Source organism: Condylura cristata, unplaced genomic scaffold (genome assembly GCF_000260355.1).
Source record: "Condylura cristata isolate star-nosed mole 26May11 unplaced genomic scaffold, ConCri1.0 scaffold00004, whole genome shotgun sequence".
Taxonomy (NCBI): Eukaryota; Metazoa; Chordata; class Mammalia; order Eulipotyphla; family Talpidae; genus Condylura; species Condylura cristata.
This window is the reverse complement of record NW_004567105.1, coordinates 30,348,533-30,372,106: the sequence shown is the minus strand read 5'-3', so window position 1 is coordinate 30,372,106 and position 23,574 is coordinate 30,348,533. Positions and strand designations below refer to the sequence as shown.

The window sequence follows — 23,574 nt, the reverse complement described above, 5'->3', positions numbered from 1 at the left end:
GCATGTAAATTTTTTAAAAATCACTGGAATGTTTTTATGAGAAAGCAGTTCAGGATAAGAGAGTACTGACATAGTGAATATGCATTATCTCCTACTTCAACCCTTTCCGACCAGAGTGTGAAAAGTGAATAAAGACAGCAACATTTTTTAAAAAGTTAACTTATATTAAAAATATTTGTTTATAAACAATTTTAATACTACAAAGTAGTATTTCAATACAAAGCAGTTCAAATATTAACTGTTCTTTAAACTGTTAAACTTTATTATAAATTAAAATTTCTTTACAAAAAAATTGCACATAATATTTGACCACTCTTAGGTTCTGATGCACTGGCATTTTGCAATAGTTTCTTTAATCTTCAAGTTAAACAGTCTCGGCAAGGAGTCCAGAACGTAGAAAGGGCATAAACCACCCTGTTAGAGCATTCAAGTGCAACTAGCAGACTTGTGGCCATGGCAGTTACACTTTCCTTAAGATGGACTGCTTAAGTTTTAAATCCTGAAATGAAGAATCTCAAAAGGTTTAAAAAGGAAGAACTAAAAGGGACTGCCTGTTTTTTACTGTAAACACAGCCCTGGAAATTAAATCCCAAACAAGAATCTCTCAGGCATCAGAGAGTGTCAAGTGAATCAGGAATAGCACAACATAAAGGGGGAAAAGTAAAAAATGAAAACAAAAACAAAGCAAAATTAAAATAAATGTCAGTCACTTTGAGGAACTATACTTACGTACATGATGTTATGAGAATCTGGCAGGGCCTAGAAGCAGGCCAAACAGGAAGTTCATTTATCCAACCGAAGAGGGTCATGTTCATTGCTTCCGGTTTTGAGGATAGGATATTGTAGGGGACTTGATATGATCAGTAATGCTTGTCTGTCTTACACAGACCTTAGCCAGGGATCAGCCTAATCTTGAAGGATCATTCAAATAATTTTGGCAATTATTATAAGGACTTAGAACTGACTGCACGCAGTGTTCAGTGATTCTTGCTTTCTGTTTTGTAACTGTTTAAATTTAAGAGCTCATTTAGGCTGACTCCAATCTCTTGGCACTTGGAAACTAGTTTTCTCAGGTTATCAGTTTTACCTCCTTCTGATGCTTCAAACAAGAGTTGCTGTAAAAGACAGGGAAGCATAGAAGTAAGACTAGGCTAGATTTAGAGCATTACCACATCAATGGATATGGCACATGCAGAAAATTTATAGGAAAACTTCAAGATGAAATAAAAGATAAAAAGCATTACATCTTTCCACAGTGATGCACAAAGAGGTAACTTCTGTAAGGCTCTCTGATATAAACGATGGACCTATAAGATAGATATATACACAACTCCATCAGGAACATGATGAAAAACACCTTCATAATCTTATTTAAAGAATTGTACTCCGCAATACATTCAAGACAAAATGGCTACTTTCCATTTTGCAGTTTCCAAATATTTTTAAGAGTTCTTAGAATGTTAACTTCTATGCTTTAAATCTTTTAAATTGAGAGGCTAAGATATGGGGCAGAATAGCTTTTTAAAAAATAACCCATCTGATATTCAATCATGGCTTACCTCTCTCTGACCCTTTAGAACAATCTCAGCAGCAATGGCTCTAAGGAAAAAAAGGAATATAGAAAGGGAAAAGAAAATTTATATATCTCTGAACAAAAATGAGGTACTGGCAGAATACTGACTGTGGGAATCTGAGTACAAAACTTCCTGAAAGTAACAGGCTAAACTTCCAAGGAGGGTAACCTATAGTGAAAAGAAAAATTCAACAATTTTTATCAACTTTACAAGAATGAAGCAGACCAGTGTTTTGAACATAAATAACGTTCATGGAAAAATAGCATTATTACTAGTAAAAAAATATATGTATTTGTCACTAACACCTTTGAAAGAAAGGAGAAATCAGACCACAACAGGAGGAAATTCCCCATTTCAAAAGAGATGGTCTTAAAATGTGTATAACAGATTTGTTTGATAACAATGTTATTACCTAATAGTCTCCTTTTCAAGGAAAATTAAAACTACCAATTTTGTTTTTAAAGGCACTCGTCATTCCTGGTATGAAACCTCAGAAAGTGCCAAAAACAAATCTAACTAGAGTAGAGATTGGTCCGGGAGAAAAAAAAGAGTCATTTCAGATTTACCTGTCTGGAGCAACCCTTATAAATAAAAGCAATAGCTATAAAAACATGTACATGATTGTTGCATTACATTTTCCAGGTGGCCAGGCATGTTGGGATATTATATGTAAACATCTTGGCTTGAAGTTTCAGAATCTGAACATTGCTTTCTTCCCATTCATGTTGAAGTAGCCTGTAAAGTACATTCAAGAAAATGAACAAAGCATTGCAAGTGTAGGGGACCCTAAATGCCCTATGAGCAAAATGTGTGATGAGGTGTAACTATGGTCAAATTCCATCAAGGTTACTCAGTATTTGTACAACACCTCTCATAAAATCACTCTGGGACAGGACAAAGTAGCAGAAGGTCAAGTCGAGAACCCATGTCATCTTCAACAAACTAAAATAAGGTCCATGTATTATTCTAGAATACTAAAGCATTCTCTCCAAGTAATATTCCATAGGTCAGTCATCTCCCCTAAATTTTCTAAAATAGTGATTTGCTGTATTAATACCATGTTCTTGGTATTTTTAAATACTTTTTTAAATAGAACATACATAATTCCTGAGCTAAATGTTAAGTACAGTGGCTAAATATTAAATTTTCTATTTTCCTGAAAGGAAAAAAAAGGACAAGATGACCACAGAAAAAAAAAGCAACAAAATGTGTGTTCTGGAACTTTACCAAAAACCAACAATAAAGCATTTTGAAATATAGGTACTATAACAGAAACTCCTTAAAACATGAGCACATTTTCATTTCATGTGTTTTACCAAGGTGATATTTTATAAAACAAATTTCTGTAAAAGGAGGTTCTATGGATTAGCATACTTACTAAGAAATTTTTATTTAAAACACGATAGCATTTTTGGCACAGATTTAGACCCTTGACTGTGTTCAATCTGGTACATGTTTTCTTACTTACATGCTAAGTGAAATATAAAATCAATGCTTTAAAACGCAGAAGACTATCTGGTAAATATTTTGTGCACCTTATGATCTCTGAAACTAACTTGGAAACTGTAAGAGACAACTGGTGCAATGCAATGGGTATGACCGCAAAAGTAAAAGCCAAAGAATTATTATGCAAGATACCTTTTTTAACTCAAAAAGCACAATTCTTGGAGTGAAAATGGGTTTACTCTATCAGAAAAGAAACATTAAAAAGAAATGCATACAGAAGTGTTGTAATTGAACTACATGAAATCCCTAAACGCATATTTCTCAAATGTGGTTTGAGGGTCTAAATTCAGAACTTTACATTTTAAGAAAGCACCCCACAGAGTCAAATGCTGGCTAATAGTTAAAGCAACTAACCTCTATGAAAACAAGTTATAGTAACCAAAAATATGTATAGGTTGGCTGTTACCTCTAAGTAAAACTCCTTTGCCATGAAAACCATACTGCTTATAAGAGTGGGTACTTAAGCAAAACAGATGAATTTTACTTCAATTATATGCCCCTTTATAACCTGGCATAGCTTTATATACTGACTTTCATGACTAGATATATATATTGCTTAATAACTGACAGTAAAAGTAATATATCAGCTAGAAAATAGTGGAAAGAACAGACTTGTTCTTACTAACTTTACAAGAATGATTTTAAAGGAAGAGCCTATACCATCTATCAAGCTAAAAAATCAAAAGAAATTTGTTTTATCTTACCTCAGTGCAAGTCCAGAATTAGTTGGCATAATTGAACAAAACCGTTCCAAGGTTTTGGAATGCTGGGTCTTTGGAACACAACTCAAATAAAAGAAAATAACCTGTGGGGAGGGGGGAGGGGATAAATCCATGAAAATATGAAATCCAATTACCTATGTGTCATTATGAGAAAATCACATGGACTTTAAGACATGAATGTATCAACTAGAATAATGTATGATGCTGTGAGTTACAGTCCTATCATTAATTAGATTAGTGACTTTCCAAATATGAATTAGGAAATATGGTCTAATGATGAGAGTCATGGACTGAAAACACTGACAAGAAGCCAGAGATCTGGGTTTTCATTCCTGAGTCTACCTTTACTTGCTGTATAGCCGGGCAAGTCATAGGGCTAATAATACCTGCCACATCTTGCTCATGGAATGCCCGTGTATAAATGACTTAATGTCCATAAAGAAGTTTGAGGTCCTGGGATAAAGAATGGCATAGAGGTACAAAGCATAGTAATTTGCAACAAAATCACCCCACAAAAAAAAAAAAAAAAACAAAACAGATTTTAGTTTAGAAGCTTTTTTGGGGTCTTTTAAAACAAAAACCTTATTTATAATAAATACAGCATTAGTCAGATATTACTCTGAAAATTCTAAACTACATCTGATTTCATGCCAATTTTTCTACCTATAGCTACATTTGCTTCAGCGAAAATTAAAAGAGCAACCATAGAACCACATTCTTATTTATTTTCAAATTAACATGTATTGAACCTTAATGTTTCTTCAATTTCACTTCAACATTAAATTTTCCAAAGAACCATCAATCTGCACATCTTAACTGAACCTTAAAGGGCTGTTGCTAAGGTTTAAAAAGTAGGAAACATGGTGGAAAATAATAGTAACCTCAAAAGTAGTCCAAGAGAAAGCACTCTTGATATGAAAAGTTTTGCTGTCCTTGTTAAGTTCCCTTGCAATGTACAAACATCTGAAGAAAAAAAATTTAAGTTCTTACCCTATTATGAAATTCATAGTTGGACCAGTAATCAGCACTGCTAAAAGGAATGGGGTATCGGGCAGGGACTGTAACCAAACATCTATTCACTAAGTCAGTAAAAAATTTGAATTCTTGGACTTTGTTTCTGGATCCAGCAGCTCTATTATTGGCAAAGACAAGGTAACTGCCAAAAGAAAAATATTGTAATACAGAATAATTAAATCAGTAATTCTCTCACAGAGAAAGCCAGGTGTCTTTTTCCCCACCATACCCACCATTCTAATTAAGAACAAATAAACTTACTCCATCCAAATCTTCTGCACTATATCAGATCTCATGGTCACCCCTAGTGCAGCCTCATAAGCCTCCACTGTCTCTTTAACATTTGATTGAAGAGGATGACAAAGGCTGTTTAAGAAAATGAAGGAAAATAATGTAAATCTACAGTTCAATTTTATCAAGTAAAACTGAGGAAGTCTATTTTAAATATATCAAGTAGTATTATAATAGAATCCTTTTTTAAATTTTTCTTCTTTACTAAGTAAAACCTGAACATCTCTTCAATGTTGCTTCAATGACTAACATCAAATCAATTTTAACAATGTGTAATTCAGTAAAAAATAAAGGCCATGTCAAGTATAATTTTTCTCCACAGAAGTAATGTCTCACCAGTAAATCAGCCACAAATAAGGAATTTGGTGGTTAAACATCTCATCATCAAAATCTCCTTTACATAAATGGGGTGGAATGTCAAGTGGTCCTGGGATATTTAAAAGATACCTGGAAAAAATGATTGGTTGAAATTATAACTATGCACACATGGATTGCTAATATTTTCTTTAAAAATTATGTTTCAACTTAAATTTCTTCAAAATACTAAAAAGAATTTTTTTAAATAAGACTATTTCCATCTATCTACTATATTATCACATATTTACTTAACTTTGATTTTATATTCCTCTTCTAAAGTATTCAAGCTCCCAAATGAATCACCAGTTACCTAAATCTAACTTTAAAAAAAGAACAAATGAGATTACCTAGCTAAAACTTCCCCACTAAATCTGTACTTTTTTTGTAAAGCAAAAGTTCAAGAGTTACCTGATATCTATAAACACTCTCACACAGACAACACATACCATTATAGGTTTAATTTTAGACATAACATCTATGTGTAGTCTATAATAATAATCTATAAAGTACTTATGAAAAAGAGGCCCATTATCAAATAAAATTGGAAAATACTGCAAACTATACTTTCCTCTTGAAAAGACAAATATATATATATAGATATCTATATATATATATATATACATGAAAGGTTCTAAAAAGTCTGATCGTTTCTAAGATCAGTAAAAGAATCTAACTTTGGTTAATTCAGCCCCTCCAGGCTCAAATGTACTGAATTTGTGTGGATATAATATTTACCAACATCTTCAGGAATGATGGTTTTAAAAGAAATACATTAATGTCAACAATGACAACTGAATTTTAATGGAACAGTTATACCCATTCATCTCTATGGTGTCTACATCATGCAGCCTGTGTGATGGCCTCTTATTGCTATTAGAAGAATTCACAACAAAGCAAATACAGGCAGTAAATAGTCTTAAAAAAAGTTATTTAGAAGTAACAGTTGAGAAAAGAATTCTCTAAAGCTTCTTACTCAACAAAACACTAAGAGGTGTATTATTTACATTCAACTTTAGATCATATTTTTTTCATTCAACTTTAGATCACTAGTCAAATTAAATCATTTTATAAAAACCTACTGAGATTATGTTAACAGTAGTAATGTAAAAGCAAAATAAGGCACCATGGTATATAAACTTTCCTCTGTATAGTATCTTTAATCTAAAAAATACTTAGAATGTAAAGCATTTTACATCTTGTTTCCATTTTTATTAAGTCATATTAGTCATAGTAGTTCTATTGAGAGGATGTTTAGGTACTTATTTTTAATCTCCTGAAAATGTAATCCACTAAAAGAAAAAAAGTATGTCTTTCCACTGAACTATATATTATCTTTGATTCCTCTACAAACTTACCGAAACAGATCCAAGTTACTATATTTCTCAAACCCAGGTTTAAAAAAGGAAGCAACAAATTTCCGCAAAAATGGAAGAAGATTATCTCCTTCATTCTATTTTAAAAAGAGGGAGGAAGAATATATTAAGTTTATAGTGCTTAATTAAAACTTTTCAAAAGAGGAAAAAGCCTCCCCAGCCCCAAAGATTTACTGATCAAATTGTTACCTGAATAGATAGAAGTAGAGGTAGCTTCAATAATTTGATCTCTAAACAGTCAACTAACCATTAAACAGTTTAACACACAATATAACACAGGTTTACATTTCATCCATCATTTATAAGGTTTCTATTACATCTTCAGCACTGTGCTAAGTGTTAGGGCTCTAAATATGAATTAAGACATGGTCTGGGCCCTCAAGGAGTTCTTAGTAAATAAAGCAGGCATTAACTAAATTAAAAAGCAATGCAATAAGTGCAATGGTAGAACTATATACACAGGATATTATGGCAGAGAGAAGGAATACCTAACATAGTTTGCAAAGGGTGAAAGGATCAGGAAAACCTCCTGTAACAGCTGAGGTGAGGCCTGAAACATTTTAAAAGATGAATAAAAAACATATGAAACACAAAATCTAAGAATTATGGGTAGTCTCTATAGTACCTGCAAGATGAAGAACTTGCATGTATGATAAAAAATCTCTGCATTCTGAGGATTATTTTCAAATGCAGTCAGCCACACTGCCTTGGCTTTGTCATGCTGATTTGTTTGCAGATATAAAGCAACAAGGGCTTCCAACAACTGGCAATTCATGGGACAGGATTCCAATAAACATTTACAAAGCTCCATTGCAGCCTCATACCTTAGCAAATTAGGGGAGAAAAAAAAAACTAAACTAAATACATGAAAAGATAAATTTTTAAAACAAGGTTAACCTCTTGTCAAATTAAGTTTTACCTCTCTAGCAGCTGGTGCAGAGCAATCATGTTCGTGTAAAGTGGAACACAGACCTCTACTCTTTCCTCAACAGTCAGGCTCTCATCTGTGCAAGCTTTTACTGCATCTATTCAAATACATAACAATAACAAACAGAAGGAGTTATTTGGCTGTGTTGTTTAAGCTCTTATCAATGAGAAAAGATGGCTATCCCTTCACTTGACCATCACTTCTCATCTTTATTGAAAAGGAGTTGGCTTTTTCACAAAGGAAGCATTTAGGTACCTCTAAATTCCTAAAATTCAATCATTCACTCTCACTTTCCTGGTAAGAATAAAATCATTCAACATGAGCCTTAGCATCTATTGATGTTTTTTCACTTACATTAAATGTCTATTTATCCAAATTCCTGTAAACTTCTCTCAAAAAAAGAAGTCAACAAATATTTTCATCTTTCTCTGAACCACTTTCAAAAGATGACTTGCCCTGCTGTTCTTTAGCCATTTCAATGTCTCCCCTAAGCTAGATCCTTTCCTTACTCCTTTGCACTTCCCCACCTTGTGAAAACACCTTCACATGATTTTGCTGCTTCTGGCAGAAGGGTGCACTGTTTTACTTGGACACTTCCTCGTTGTTCAATTGTAGTTTTATTTCCCAGATTTATGGATTCTGAAACTACCCATTTCAGTTCACTTGACTAATATATAACTAAACCTATAAGCAGCACTCTATATGCTCAGCATTTGCTAATGCTCTCCTCCTCCTTTCAATTTCTTCTCACCTGTTTGCAAGAGATTGTATTTCCTCTTAATTTCTTTCACTGACTCTGTCTCCCTGTTACCCCTTTACTGCTATACTCTTACATTTTCATTTTCTCAGAGAAAATGGCTTACAGTTTCAAATACTGAATCATTTACTGTGAGAGCACATTAAAAGCTATAAAGAGGGCCCTCCCTGGTGGCGCTGCAGGTTAAAGCACTGCACTGAGAAGCTAAAGCCACTTCTGCATCATGAGTTCGATTCCCGCCTGCCCTGAAGGTCACCACATGGCGTGGCAGACCTCTCCTGGCCTGCCTGCTGCTCCCCTCAGCAGTGTACTTTGTAGATCTGTCTGTTCTGCTCCCCACTCTGTCTCTGGTGAAGCCTCTCACTGCCCCTGGGCCTCTGGCCTGTACCCTAGTTCTGTATGTACAAATAAATAAATCTTAAAAAAAAAAAAATAACAACTTCTGTTAGTAACTTTCTAACCCATTTCTCTAATCATATCATTTAAAATCTACCCTCTTATTTCCATCTGCAAATAAGAATTTCCACTTCAATGACCCATTACTACTCACATTTCTACTATGAAAATGGTTAATTCTACCAGTTTTTTTTAACACCTTCCATTTATCATGTCAAAATCATGGAATCATCTTTGACTATTCCATCTCTTCTTCCCTGACATCTGATCTGTCCCCTACAACCCTAGGTGGTTAACTTCAAATGTCTCTAACAAGCACACTTTCCAGGTTATTTTGTATACTTCAGTTGTAGCCATCAGCTTCTTTGGTTTTCCTACCTTTGGTATCATTTCTCTTCAACACTACTCTTTCTTTGAGAGCCTCTACCATGATCAAGTCTACCTCATTTAAAATGTTCTTGAAAATGTGCTATCATTCCACTCATCAGGCTTAATTTCTACTATTCTTCGGTACTTAACTGTTACTTTGGTAAGAATTCTCCCTTCGTCTGATCTCCTTTCAATCCACTGCAAATTACTATCTACTTGTTGCTTTTTGTTTACTTAACTCCCCTACCAAAAATTAATTTCTCCCTTTTTCACTAGTTTAAACATTGAACATTTACAAAGAACTTAGTATACTGTCAGATCTTACTGATCCTTGGGAAATAAAGAAAAAACTGATATGGATCCTATCTTTGAGGCAGCCCACTAGGTCACATCAGTTAGCTTCAAAAAGCTATCTATGATAGCCCCAAGTCCCAATTCTTCCATGAAGACGTCCTCAATCATGACAATCCACAATAACCTCCTCCCTTTCAGTATATGGCTTATACCATATAATTCTATAAATCACATATCCTAGTCTCTTCAGTAAGCATAGCTGTACACTTTATACTAATCTATGACCTTATATATTTAATAATTATGTCAAATGGATAGGTTATATCTTCTCACCAGGATCTATAATTCTTACTGAAAGGAAGTCACTTTATACCTTGTTATTATTTGCCGAATGAAGAGTCTGTTGATAAACATTCACAATCAAACTCACTGACACTTGGGCAAAATATTATTTGAAAAGATACAATCTTTCAAACTTTCAAACTTTTAATGGAGTACTTTAAATAAAGAATTAAATTTTATTATTCAACTTACTGAATCTATATAATCTATATTATCTACCTATTTACCCTTTGCCATTAGATATCCTTTGCCATAATTAGAAAAACAAGTTATGCAACATGGTATAGGTCCTGGCTTTAACAGATGCCAATACTCACATCTTTGATTCAATCCTAAATCTTTTAAATGAATATTTACATAAAATTGTGAAACCACACTTGCATATGAATATAAATGTGTTCCATTTAATTATAAAAATCATAATCATGTGATGTTCTCAATAATTCAGAAACATTTGTACTTACCTTCAAAAACTGCCAACAACATGTCAGGATTAGTCTTTACATCCTCAACTGCCTGCCATGGCATTACAAATGGTTCTGTATTAACAATTCTTGAAGGATTGGCATTAGATGGATCATAAAATTTTGAAGGAAGAATGTTGAATTCAGTAAGATGGATGTAGGCTAGCCATGCCAAACATCGATCACTTATTTTAAGGTATTCAGCTACTATTCCATTCTCAGCCAATTTCAATGCATTCTAGATAAAAGGAAAAATTAATCTGAAAGTGTTTCTTAAAAATGATGATTCTTATTCCTAATAGGATTCTAATGAAAAGGCTAAGAATTAAGTGTTGCATTTCTTTTGAAGTAGCTCCTAAATACCTAAGTCAAAATTTTGATAGTTAACATTTTTTAAAATTAATGTGAATAGCAGATTAACAATTTCTACTAAAGTTTGGCATTATAAATGAAAAAAATATTAAATTCATTTGTGCATATTAAGTGCCTTTCCTTCATATTCAAAAACTGGTAAGATAAAACAAAACCTACACAGATTTTCACAATGGACTTTTTTACCTTATGGTTTGAATCTTCAAGTATATCCTGATGGGTACTTCCCACATGTTATTCTAATTTAAAACCTCATATAGAGTCTGAAGATATTATCCCCACTAAGTAAGTGAAGACAGAGTCATAAACTTACCCAACATCATATAGCTTAGTAGTAAATTGCAGAACAGGGATCCAAATGCAACGTCTGCTCTCTTACCATTAAACAGTGTTATTTGTAATACTTTTTAGATCTTACACAGACTCACTTCAAAAATGTAATCAAATGCTATAATAAATATTTACCTGTAAAATTGCAAGTGCACTTTGGCATCTCCCAGTAAATATGTGCAGCTGAACTCTAAACAAAAGGGCCTCTAAAAGCTGAAAGGACAGAATATCTGATGTTTCCTGCTTGGCTGCTTGCATCAGAAACTCGACCATTCTCTCACATACGTAATCCTTTTCTTCAAAGGTGCTTTCTAGGTGTAGAAACTGCCCAAAAGGGTTTCATATAAATAATCCTGCTTCATAAGAATAAACTTTAAAACTATAGAACTTTTACTTCCTTATGATACTATATATTAAATTTTCAGTCGCTACAAAAAGGAGAATTATAAAAATGTACCGTCATCTAGTATTATAACAGATTTCTCCTTATAGTACATGCTAAAATGTAGATCAGATGAAAAGTAGAATGATACAAATGTACTCTTAAAATTATCACTGAAGCAATTTCATTTCGCCTCTCCTCAAATCAACAGATAAATGGTAGCAAGATCACAATGGATCTCCAAAAGTTTAAACTTATCACATACTATTTGCACGGCAACTGGATCAATTACTTTTAGTTTAAACCAAGGTAGAAACATCCCATTCTCTCAGAGAATGAGGAAGAACCTATTTTTCACCATACCTTTGTTATTTTTACAAGGTTCAGTTATTAGTGGAACTATAGATTATTTACATAAATAATGACAGATAAGATCAAACTATTCATAAAAAAAGTTACACAAGGCAATTTTTTAAAACTTTTTTTTCAGAAGCTTTGTAACAAATTCACTTAAGTTTGCCTAAAGAAAAACTATAATAGGTAAACAAGAGATGTTTCTTTATTTTATTGACCATTAAGTTAGCAAGTCACCTCTTCACCAAATTATTTTCTCCTTGTTTTAGACTGTATCAATCCTCAGACAGAGAAACGGTTTTAAGATTTCTAGACCCTGAAAATAAGGTTATCACAGATAAAGCATGATTGACTATGCTACATCTTACATTTAAAATGACCCCCCCAAATTACAAAAATACACACAGAGGACTTTGTTATTTTTACTCACAGTCCAAAAACTTTGATAATCAGGAGCATATTCAACAGCTGTTTCACACATTTCCTGCACCTCTTCCTTAGTTCCTCTTTTTGAAAACAATCTGAGGTAATGACACCAAATTTCTGGATTGTCTTTGTTGTTTTCCAAAGCTCGAGCCAGAACATTCAATGCAGAATCCAAGGACTGTGAACCTACCACCCTACATGTTTAAAAGAAAAAGGAGCATCCTTTAAAATCTGTTTTTAAATTGGGCCAATTCAAATCCATTTTTAAAGTCCATTTTCTATTGGAATACACCAAAAAAAAAGCACAAATTACCTATGATAAAAGTTGGAAGATTAAGGATAGGATTTAAAATCACATCTGTCCAAAACAGATCCTGAATTCCCAAAGACCCAACAATCTCATTTTAAGTAGATACTGAGTGAGCATTTACCAGATAAAAAAGTGTTGTAAAAACACTAACATTATCAACTTCAAATTCCATATTCAGCAATCCTTTTATGATTTATACTGATCCAAGAATTGGAAAAGTCAAACAACTCTCCCTCAAGGCCAACTACTGCCAGCACAAAATCAAAGCTTTCCATATAATAGTTCTTTTCAACGGTCAAGGGTTTGCTATCTCTTGGAGAAGATAATTGTCTCTCATGATCCTATTCATAAAATAATGTACAGTTCTTTTGGCCTTCACTCAGCAAATGAGTCAGAAAAGAAAACACTAATTTATCCCACTAATGTGAAAATGACACACAAGGAAAGTTAAATAAGCACCAAACACAGGAATGCATGGTTATTAGCATTCTGCAGTGTTACCTTATTTTTAAAAGGTTTTTTACCAAGTTTTAAGATAAACAATCAGAGTAGCGTACTATAAAATAAAACTCAACCTCAATCATTTAATTTTTAAATTACTACATGTTTTTCAGTTTTATCTGCTACCAAAAAATAGAAATATAATTATACAACTGTATAGGAAATGCCAATTGTGATATAAGTGTTTATTTACCTTGTTTGAATATACATAACACCCCCTACACAGGAGTCAATTCAGTAAAATTAGTGGTTTCTTATATAAGCTTTAAATTTCCAACTGAAATACAATTTAACATGTTCTATGATTTTTATCATTTTATTAAGACAATGACTAACTTAATTTTTTAAGATTGAAGAATTAATCCTTATATATCTCAGGATTTACTGTTTGAGCTTATCTTACTCTGAAATAAGAGTCAATTGGAGTTAAAAACTTGAGCTAATTTATTACCCATAACTGAGCCATGTGCACAGCTTAAGATCTAATCTTAAACTTTTTCTAGTACCTTTTAAACAATAAAGTGCTTTTGACTTTGTGAAAAAACAAAGACTCTATTGATACTGGAAAGGAAATCTCGATTACCAGATGAAATAAACTTCAAACATAAAAATATAAATGTGCAACAGTTTACACAAAGATTAGAAATAGACCTACCCGTCGTTTTGATTCAAATACTTGTAAGCAAGCTTGAGCCAAAGTTGTACATGAGAAGGATTTTCAAGCACACTTGCTTCTAAATTAGCAATATCATCAGTCTCATTTGTAAAATATCTGACATCATCTGGAGTCACAACCGTATCCAAAGCTGGAACATTTATTCGGTTCTCTGGCTGGAAGGCTATATTAAAAGGTATCATCAGCATCACACTTTCTGTGATCCACAGACCCAAGAGAAAAATAAGTGGCTTCATTTCTGAAATAATGTAAAATCTAAAGATTCTTATGGCATGTGGTAGCTCAGAGCCTTAAAGCAGAGCAATCAAATAATTTATTGTATGAATCAAGAGTGAAAGATGATGTTAAAAATTATACCAGGACAACAGATATAAACTAGGCTCTGCTGGCCAAGTCAGAAATAAGGTTACTATAAATCTAAGAGAGCTAATGTGATTAAGTTTAAGAGAAAGGTCTAATTAATATGATTAAATTTAAATTAAGAAAATGTGTTACATTAGTATAAACAATAAGAACACCCTTCCATATCATTTGCTAATTTAAATAGTAAAGAATTATATTAAGCAAATTTAAAATTAAAACTCAAGATGTACTTATTAACAAGGCACTCATTCAAACATTAACTTTGTTCACTTATTCATTCTGTAAGTCAGAAAGGACAGACTCTGGATGCAGTAAAATGAAAACTGCCCTCAAAAAGAACATGTCAGGAAATGGCCCTCAAATGGAGGCAATGCTGCTCTCCTCGCTATAAATGTGTGTTATAGTATCTGAAGCCATCACATTTACTGAAGAGTGATCCCTACATTTATTGGACAGAGGCCATGAATATAAAATTACTTGAAATGTTAACAGCAGTTCTGCACAAAAGGAAAACTTTACTATTATCCTAAACAACAAATGGCATTACCATTTTTAAATAATAGAAATTTTATAAAGGACAACTGAGATGAAAAATGCACAAAGTGAAGAATGATATAAAAATATACATAATAAAAAAAAGTTAGGGTAGCACATACATTAAAAAACGGTAAACAGTAAATAAAGATGACATAACAATTTAATAATTCTGTATCTTACGTTATTTCTTACCATATTTAATTGGTCCCGTAGACTGTTCCTCATCACTACTGAAGCTGTTCTCTGAAACAGGTTTTCTACAAAACTTTGGTTTCCACTTCCTTTTATCTTTGTATGTTGTAAATGGAGGTGCTAACGTAGACAGGACAGATTGTTATTGATGTAACAAATTAATTTTACAGTTTTGAAAGCTACCCAACAAAACTTAAAAAAAAAAACAAAACACTAAACTTTACCCTACACAGTAGAGAGAAATTTTATTTTATATGGAGTACACAATGCCAACAAGTCTCCTGTAAGACTCTATAAGGTCCTTGTGTTTGCACGTGCGTGTGTGTGTGTGTGTGTGTGTGTGTGTGTGTGTGTGTGAGAGAGAGAGAGAGAGAGAGAGAGAGAGAGAGAGAGAGAGAGCGAGCAAGCAAATATGAGACAAACATATACTCACTATGGCCTTTACTTTCATTGATATTGCTAACAAGGAGAACAGACATCTGATCCATTGACATTCGATCTTTGTTTACTCCAAAAAGTTTATCAACATATTTTTCTGAAATTAAAGCAACATCATATTCATAAAAAAAATAGGAAGCATGGACTATAGAGATGAGGCTAATTAAAGAATATGCAGTGAACATTTAAGAATTAAAGAAAATATTTGGATTTTGGTACTGGTCAAAAACACCATGGCATTTACAGGGCAAGGTTTATTTTATCTTAACTATTATGACAAATTTTTAACACATCATGCACCACCCAATTTGGATTAGGGAAAGAAAAGTATTTCCTGAAACAAACTAAGCAATTAAGTGCAAATTAAAATTCAAAATTAAATAGATCTAGTGACCTTACAGTGAGTTGTGATAAAGCTAGCATTAATAAAAACCAGTAACCTTACTTCCAAAACATTTGTGGTTTAAGGTTTCATATTTGGTACTAAATATGGGGAAAAGCTCAACAATATTTATTCACATTACTAATTATAATGTCAAAGCATATCAAGTCCTCTTTATTTCATTGCAGAATTTGAAGCTACCTTAAAATTCCAACATTCTCTTATTTTTGAAAAATAGGGGTCTATGTTAAAATGATTAGCAAAATTTTTACACAACTATGTTAATATATTCTTCTAAATGAACTGAACTATTTAGATGACTTATACCCAAAGAACTATCTGCATGGTAGATATGTGTTTTATCTGAATGTGTTCCTGGTAAGCACTTACCACACATGTTTTTTGAGTATTTGAAATGTTAGCATTGCAATCAAGGAAGTAAACTTTAATTTTAGCTAAATTTAAATATGAAGACCTGGCTAATGATCACTGAACTGGACAGAGCAGATATAAAGTGTCATAGATCAATAAATTGAATTATTATACCTACACTTAAAGATGTCAGTAACACTGAATATAAAATTTTTAAATAGCCTAATATTTCACTTAGAGAATAAGAGGTCTTTAAAACCTGCTGCAGAGCCCTCCCTGATGGTGCAAGAGGTTAAAGCTGCAATGAAGCTATCTGCGGCCACTGCAGCACAAGTTCAATCCCCAGCCAGGGTGGTGACCCTTATAGCACAGCACACCTTTCTTGTCTCACCCGCAGCTCCTCAACAGTTCAGTCAATCTGTCTGTTCTGTTCCCCACTCTGTCTCTAGTGAATTCCCTTAACCCCTGCACTTCTGGCCTATACCCTAGTTCCTTGTAAGTGTAAATAAATCTTTTAAAAATAAATAAACAGAGGGCCCTCCCTGGTGGCGCAGCGGGTTAAAGCACAGCACTGAGAATCTAGAGCCGCTTCTGCATGGGTTCGATTCCCACCTGCCCCGGAGGTGACCACATGGCGTGGCAGACCTCTCCTGACCCGCCCGCTGCTCCCCTCAGCAGTGTACTTCATCGATCTGCCTGTTCTGTCCCCCGCTCTGTCTCTGGTGAAGCCTCTCGCCGCCCCTGAGCCTCTGGCCTGCACTCCAGTTCTGTATGCACAAATAAATAAATCTTTAAAAATAAATAAATAAATAAATAAATAAACAGATACCTGCTGCTGCAGCAATTTCTTCATCAGTGCTTGTTTCAGAACAACCAATTAAAGATAAATTGTATGACAGGATGTCCTGGAATAGCTGCTTTCGACTAAGTGTATAGTCTTGCATGTGCTGCCTACAATTCAATGACAGCATAGAAGAGATAATCATATACATCAAAGCTAAATAATCAAAAAAAAATTTTTCAAAGTATAAGATGTTCACAAATAAAAACTACTCACCACTGACAATCATCATCATTACATGTTCCTGTTAAATCAAAGCGGCAGAAACACTGATCTGGTTCAATCATATTACTATATGATACTGAGCTGAGGGGAAGTTTTTCCTTGGTTCGATAGTATGGACTAAATCTAAGGAGAAGAGGGGTACATAGGCACATTATACTGATGTACATTCCACAGAGATTTAAAACTGTAACTCTATTAAGCACCTTTCCCAATTACAACTTCTATACTTTGAGCTTACTACTTACCTAATTAGTATCAAAAGTACCTCTAGAAACCAGCCAAAATAGCAAATAATAGGATAAACTACTTTTACATCCAGAACATAAAATTCCTGAACTAGAGAACAGAAAGGGGGAGGGAAAAGGATAACTCCTAATATTTAAAAGTAGCAAGAAATGCTAACATTTGCTGCACATGTTACCAGTAAAAATACAGTAAGTTAGGGCAAAACTCAACACTATTACTTGACACACACTGTACAATTGTATGATAAATCATGCTCATTTAATAGCCTGACAGCTTCTAGGAGTCCTACAAAACAACAAGAAGACCACTTTTTAGAATGTTAAACATCTGAAAATATCCAAATGAAAGCTGAGTAGTACACTCCTTAGACTGAGCAATAGTGAAATCAAAAATTAAATATCCTCATATAGTACTCCAGCTAACTTTCCTAAACTCCAACATGCAGTAGTTCAGAACTCTACAATACCACCAGCACCCAGAAATTAAAATTGGCTTAGAATTAGTAACTGCCCCAAGGATATTGCAAATGAGATGGGAAAATGCACAAAATGATGTAAAAATAAACATATATATTTTTTAAAAAAAGAATTAATAACTGCATGAGTGGGGCAAACCCCACTTCCTTATATGGCTCAAGTCTAACAAAAAGACAATTGCTATATTTCCCAAAAGGACAAGTTCATTTCTCAGTTACTAGGATTCACTGTATCCCATTAGCATCAAATACTCAAGGTTAGAATATCATCAAGAACCAAGGACCAATCATAAAATTCAAGATTTTTCAATCTTTTATACCTGTAGGACTTAAAAACTAGAAGAGGACTGTGGTAGGGTCTAAATGGACATGGTTTCACTTCTGTTGTTTTGCTTTGTGTTGTGACAAAATCTACATCCACAGAAATCTCCTGCAAACAAAAAAATAATTCCCTTAGGCAAATAAAGATAGGGCAAATAACAGATTTTATAAAGAATAAGAAATATTCTGTTACCTGACCATGCAAAACCCTTTCTGTCATGCCTGTTGTGGTTTTTAAAATCAGTTCTTTTAAGCTGTCTGTTTTTGAATATAAATTTTGCAATTCACCAATTTTTAACCCTAGAAAAAGTTCTGGTTTTTCTATAGGACTCTTTGCAGGTTTGTTTAGGCATTCTTTGTTCGGTGTATCAGTGTGCTTAAGGTTAGGTTTAGTAAAAGAATTGGATTCTATGAAGGACCTTCTTCGCTCTCTGTTTGAACCAGACAAAATCTCATCATCAACATCATTTTCCTCAGTGTCCAAAGTTAATTTATCTTGTGTCAGATCATGAAGTGAAGGTTGAGGTAAAGAAAACTCAGGTTCCTCTTCCATAACTGGAGTAATATTTTGTTGTTCCTTTGCTTTAAGAGCCCGGGCTTCTTTTAATTTCTGAATTTTCAAGGCATATTCATATTCTAGCTTTTGTAGTCGCCTTTTTTCCATAGCAATAAGTTCTGCTGAATGCTTCCTTGGACTTGATAGTGGAGAACTGTCCAGTCTCATCATTTTGTTTGGCTGGATGAGAAAAAGACAAACATTTTATATCATTATGATAAATAATTTCAGGAAAAATATATGTGATAGTCTTACAATCAACATTCTAAAACTAAATCAATAAGGAGATCAGTTTCACAAATATCTCTTAACAGTTTTGCAAGGTAGTCTACTATGACCTACACAAAACAAAAAATAAAACTAAGACAAAATAAGCAAAAAACCAAGTTTCTAAAAACAGATGTCACTGAAAACCAAAGTTTTAATCACTCTCAATAGGCAGAAAAGTTTGATTTATTTTATATATTAGTCAAAAAAAAACCACAAAATTATTTTTGAAAAGCAGTAACTTCCTCCAAAAATAAAGTATTCCCAAAAAACTTACTCCAAGGCGGTCTTGTTCCAATTTACGTTTTCCTATTTCTTTGCTGGCCACTGCTTTTGCCCGAGCAAGCTCTTCTCCATACTTTAAAGTCAAAGCTTTCTTAATTGTAACACGCTGCTGAACTCTGTGAATCTGAAAATATAGGATAATTCTGAAAATGTAAATGAAAACCTTAGGAAGAAATGCCTCCTTCTTAAATAAATCAGGTTTAGGAACTTCAACAGGAAATTATTCTAGTATTATTACCTCAGTGGAAAAATAATAGGGCACATATATTTTTAAGGCTTTGGCTTATGCTTTACTTTGTTCTACAAGAAATCTGGCCCCTAGAAATGTATGGAAAACTTGGGAGTATATCATCTTAATTTTAAAAGAGAGCGTTACTTGTTCCTGAAGTTTCTTCAAAAACATTCTATTGACACTGAGAATTTTTTCTGTTGCTTGAAGCTGTTCTGTCAGTTTTGTAATCTTTGTTTCAGCATTTCGAACAGATTCTTTCTTCTTAGCTTCCTGTTGTACTAGATTCTTTAGAACAGATTCATCTTTCATCAAGAGAATCCTAATTAGAAAGTAAAATTCTTATTAGTATGTTTCAGAATTAGTGAGTTTGCATATTAGAATTACAAAATACATAAACTAGTAGTACCTAACTGAATTATATATCAGGATATGTCATAACAGGATTAATAATGGCACGGTGGCTGAAATGTTAGTAACCACTCTTCCTTAATTTACTACAGATGGATGAATTTTTGAAGCTTGTTTTAAATACTATCAAATTATTTATATATTTATGAATTTTCAACATTAAAAGAATTGATTAATCTTCAAACTGATAAAAATACCTTATCATATTTTACATCAAGGTTTGATTTTTAAGACTTAGTTGATCAGTTACTAAAAAGACACCAGGCTAAATCTAAGTCTGCATAGAATACCCCTTAACATATAAAGCTCAAAAGATGACTAGCAAGATGTAACTCATAAATGTTGATGTTAATTAGACATTAATTTGCTCTTTTCAACTCATGATTTCAGGGTGTTCCCAATGGTAAAAATGTATAACCATAATTATATATTTATTTGGAAGATATATAGAATGAAGAATAAAATTACTTCCATCAAATAAATGCTAACAAATCCAAATGAAATATATCCTCAACATATTTCATATCATTATCAGTCTTAAAAATTTGAAATGGGCCCTCCCTGGTGGCGCAGCAGGTTAAAGCACTGCACTGAGAAGCTAAAGCCACTTCCACATGAGTTCGATTCCCGCCTGCCCCGGAGGAGACCACATGGTGCGGCAGACCTCTCCTGACCCGCCCGCTGCTCCCCTCAGCAGTGTACTTCGTGGATCTGCCTGTTCTGCTCCCCACTCTGTCTCTGGTGAAGCCTCTCACCACCCCTGAGCCTCTGGCCTGTACCCCAGTTCTGTATGTACAAATAAATAAATCTTTAAGAAAAAAAAAAAATTTTGAAATGACTTGAAATATAATTTCACAAAAATTAAATTATAACTTAAGATTCACACTATGTAAGACCATAATTTAACCATTTATCTACTTAGACTAGTTACATGACTATTTCCAGCAATTAAGCCCACCTTTAACAATAAAAATACACTTCCAATGAAGATATATCAAAAATTATGAGAAAAGTTAAAAAATATATATATATAGGAAAAGTTTTTAAAGGAAATTCCAAATCAAGAATTTCATAAACATTTTCAGCAATCATGTAAATCTAAAAGGAAAAACTACTTCCATATATTAGCAATTTTACTTAAATATTAGACTGCATATAAGCAATTATTAAACAAAATGACAGTCCTCTATAGTTGAAACTATGAAAGAACTTATCATCATAGTGTACTTACTGACATATATCTCAGAATATGTAACGCCACAAAAATATATCACTCTAATACATGACCAATTCTTGACAGATACAATTAAGTATTTAGTAAGATAATGAGGCTTACCTATGCTTTTTAAGTTTTGCTTCGGCATCTGTAACCTGTTTAGTAACCATTGCTATTCTGCCAATCCCATCAATTTCCACATCAGAGTTTGCCGGGGATGATGAACTTGTCTTCAACTGATCTGATTTAATCAAACGTTGTTTCTCTCTGCTAGAATAATCAATAATGATAACTGAATTATACCAAATAAACTGAAACTATTTTTTAAAAATTTATTTTATCACATAAAATTAACCAAAATTAATACTATTATGCTGAGTATGCATGACCTAAGCTAGAATTCAAATTTGATAATGCAGTTCTTCCTTTTTATTTTTTTGGTGCTTTCAACATTTTCTGTTATTTCTCAGTGCATTATTGTAGTCAAACCTACCTGTGATCATCCCTGTGTGAGCTATAAAAACATTAACTCTGAATCTAGAATAAAACCATCATTATTTATTTCCAAAAGCTAATAAGGCATGCAGAGGCTAAGAGATGTTTTGAAAATAGCACATAATTTTAAAGCTAATTACATAAAGTCCACTTACTTGGCAATCTCTTCCTTTAATAATCTATATTCAATCTTCTTTTCTTCAGGCAAAGCTTCTGGTGTTCGCATTGGATCATTTTCTTTTTCAGATTTTGGAGGTACCTTCGGTTTTGAAGCTTGCTAAATGTATTTGAAATGCACCAGATCAACAGCTTTCAATAATGCAACACTAAGATTTATATTTTATATTGCAACCCAGTGAACATTTATTTATTTCTAAATAAGGATATCTTCACCATTTTTTAAAAATGCTGATTATTAACCACAAAATAAATTATACAATCCACTAGTCAAGACCTACATGCTTGACCATTACTGAACTAAATTATAGCTAAACAACTGCTGCAGTAGGAATTGGAAAAAAATTTAGATTGTAACTTCTAAAAAAAAATTGCTTTCAATACAATTCCAAAACAATTCCCTTAGTACAAAGAACAATTCTTCACCCAATTATACTGTTCTGCATAAGACTAGTCTATCATCAACAAAAATAAACTGACAGCTAAATCTAACTAAACTTATACATACTTCATTATGTAAGGACACAAATACTGTAAATATTCAAAACAGGGCCGCTCTGGTGGCACATGTGTTAGTCTCAGCACTCTCAAGATATCACCACCCACTGCAGTATGTGTTCTATCCCCAGCCAAAGAGCTGACCCACATGGCACAGCAGACCTCTCCTGTCTCACCTGCTGCTCCCCTCAGCAGTGTATTTCAGTAGGCCTGCCTGTTCTATTCCCCACTCTGTTTCAAGTGAATCCTCTCATACCCATCCCAACCCACACCTCTGACCTACACCATAGTTCTTGTAGGCATATATCTTTTTAAAAATATTCAATATATTAAAATCTGTGTATTTCAGGAAAAATAAACTTTAAATATTGTCAGTAATCATTTTCTAGTCATATTTCATTATTGTACATACCTCAGCAGTTCGTCTTGCCTCTTTAATCATGGACTCCAGTCCACCAAAAACACTATTTGTTGTCTTGGAAGCCTCTCCATCAGATTCACTATCATCTGAATCATTTAGTGTTACAACCACTGACTTATGCTTTGGAAGCTATAAAAACAATACACTTGTGTTACTTCTGATGACAAAGTATGTCTCTTCTATTTTTGGCTCTACCACAATTAGCTGCTTCCTCTTAGTCAAGTCAATTTTAACCTCTCTGAATTTCAAGCAAAAAAAATTACCATCTCCAAGTAGAGAGTCTATGGCTCTTTCTGGTTAGAGTGCATTAACTGACTTAAACAGAATATTCTATATTTTCAGTCTTTATAAATACTGCTATGAACACCTCCTTCATTAAGTTCTTTTTCCCACTTTCCACAAAGAAATTATATTACCCAAGTTAAATCTTCCACAACAGAAAAAAAGTCAATAATACTACATAAATACTATCAACCTGTTTTGGCTTTTATGTTTATATATATATAATATTTTAGGTTAGCTTACCTAAAAAGATTTCTACATTTGCTTGCTCTATTTATTTTAAAGGCAGAAAGAAAATATCGTTTCAATCTCCTTAATAAATATCAATAAACAGCAAGATTTCTTCCATTACAGTCTAGTCATTAATTGGAAAAACAAGAGCTATATATAGACAAAGATGGAAGAAATAAAATTACAACTTGCTAAAATTCACTCTAGAATAGACATAAAATCTGAATGGATAAGCTTATATAGGAAAGAAAATTTTTAAAATGGCAGAGAAGGACCCTCCTCCCTGGTGGCACAAGGGTTTTTAAAGCACAGTACCATGACTAGCCTCGTCTTCAGCACAAGTCAGATCCCCAGCCAGGGAAGTGACCCACATGGC

General features: G+C 33.2%; 1 protein-coding gene across 1 annotated transcript in view; it reads right to left on the bottom strand.

Moving 5' to 3' along the window:
• Positions 1-223: 223 nt before the first annotated feature.
• Positions 224-23,574, bottom strand: part of ZFC3H1 (zinc finger, C3H1-type containing) — a 47,117-nt gene continuing 23,766 nt past the window's right edge. Inside the window, exons 10-35 of the mRNA XM_012720503.1 lie at positions 22,677-22,814; positions 21,745-21,866; positions 21,215-21,364; positions 19,615-19,789; positions 19,231-19,362; positions 18,324-18,866; positions 18,130-18,239; positions 17,080-17,211; positions 16,852-16,973; positions 15,264-15,365; positions 14,831-14,950; positions 13,718-13,901; positions 12,256-12,445; positions 11,225-11,413; positions 10,388-10,625; positions 7,757-7,862; positions 7,463-7,661; positions 6,820-6,914; positions 5,444-5,554; positions 5,078-5,182; positions 4,793-4,958; positions 3,785-3,885; positions 2,208-2,309; positions 1,560-1,599; positions 1,245-1,307; positions 224-1,115 (exon numbers count right to left, since the gene is read on the bottom strand). Of these exons, the coding sequence (XP_012575957.1) occupies positions 978-1,115; positions 1,245-1,307; positions 1,560-1,599; positions 2,208-2,309; positions 3,785-3,885; positions 4,793-4,958; positions 5,078-5,182; positions 5,444-5,554; positions 6,820-6,914; positions 7,463-7,661; positions 7,757-7,862; positions 10,388-10,625; positions 11,225-11,413; positions 12,256-12,445; positions 13,718-13,901; positions 14,831-14,950; positions 15,264-15,365; positions 16,852-16,973; positions 17,080-17,211; positions 18,130-18,239; positions 18,324-18,866; positions 19,231-19,362; positions 19,615-19,789; positions 21,215-21,364; positions 21,745-21,866; positions 22,677-22,814 (3,873 nt within the window). The 3' untranslated portion in view covers positions 224-977. The remainder of the gene's footprint in view (positions 1,116-1,244; positions 1,308-1,559; positions 1,600-2,207; positions 2,310-3,784; positions 3,886-4,792; positions 4,959-5,077; positions 5,183-5,443; positions 5,555-6,819; positions 6,915-7,462; positions 7,662-7,756; positions 7,863-10,387; positions 10,626-11,224; positions 11,414-12,255; positions 12,446-13,717; positions 13,902-14,830; positions 14,951-15,263; positions 15,366-16,851; positions 16,974-17,079; positions 17,212-18,129; positions 18,240-18,323; positions 18,867-19,230; positions 19,363-19,614; positions 19,790-21,214; positions 21,365-21,744; positions 21,867-22,676; positions 22,815-23,574) is intronic.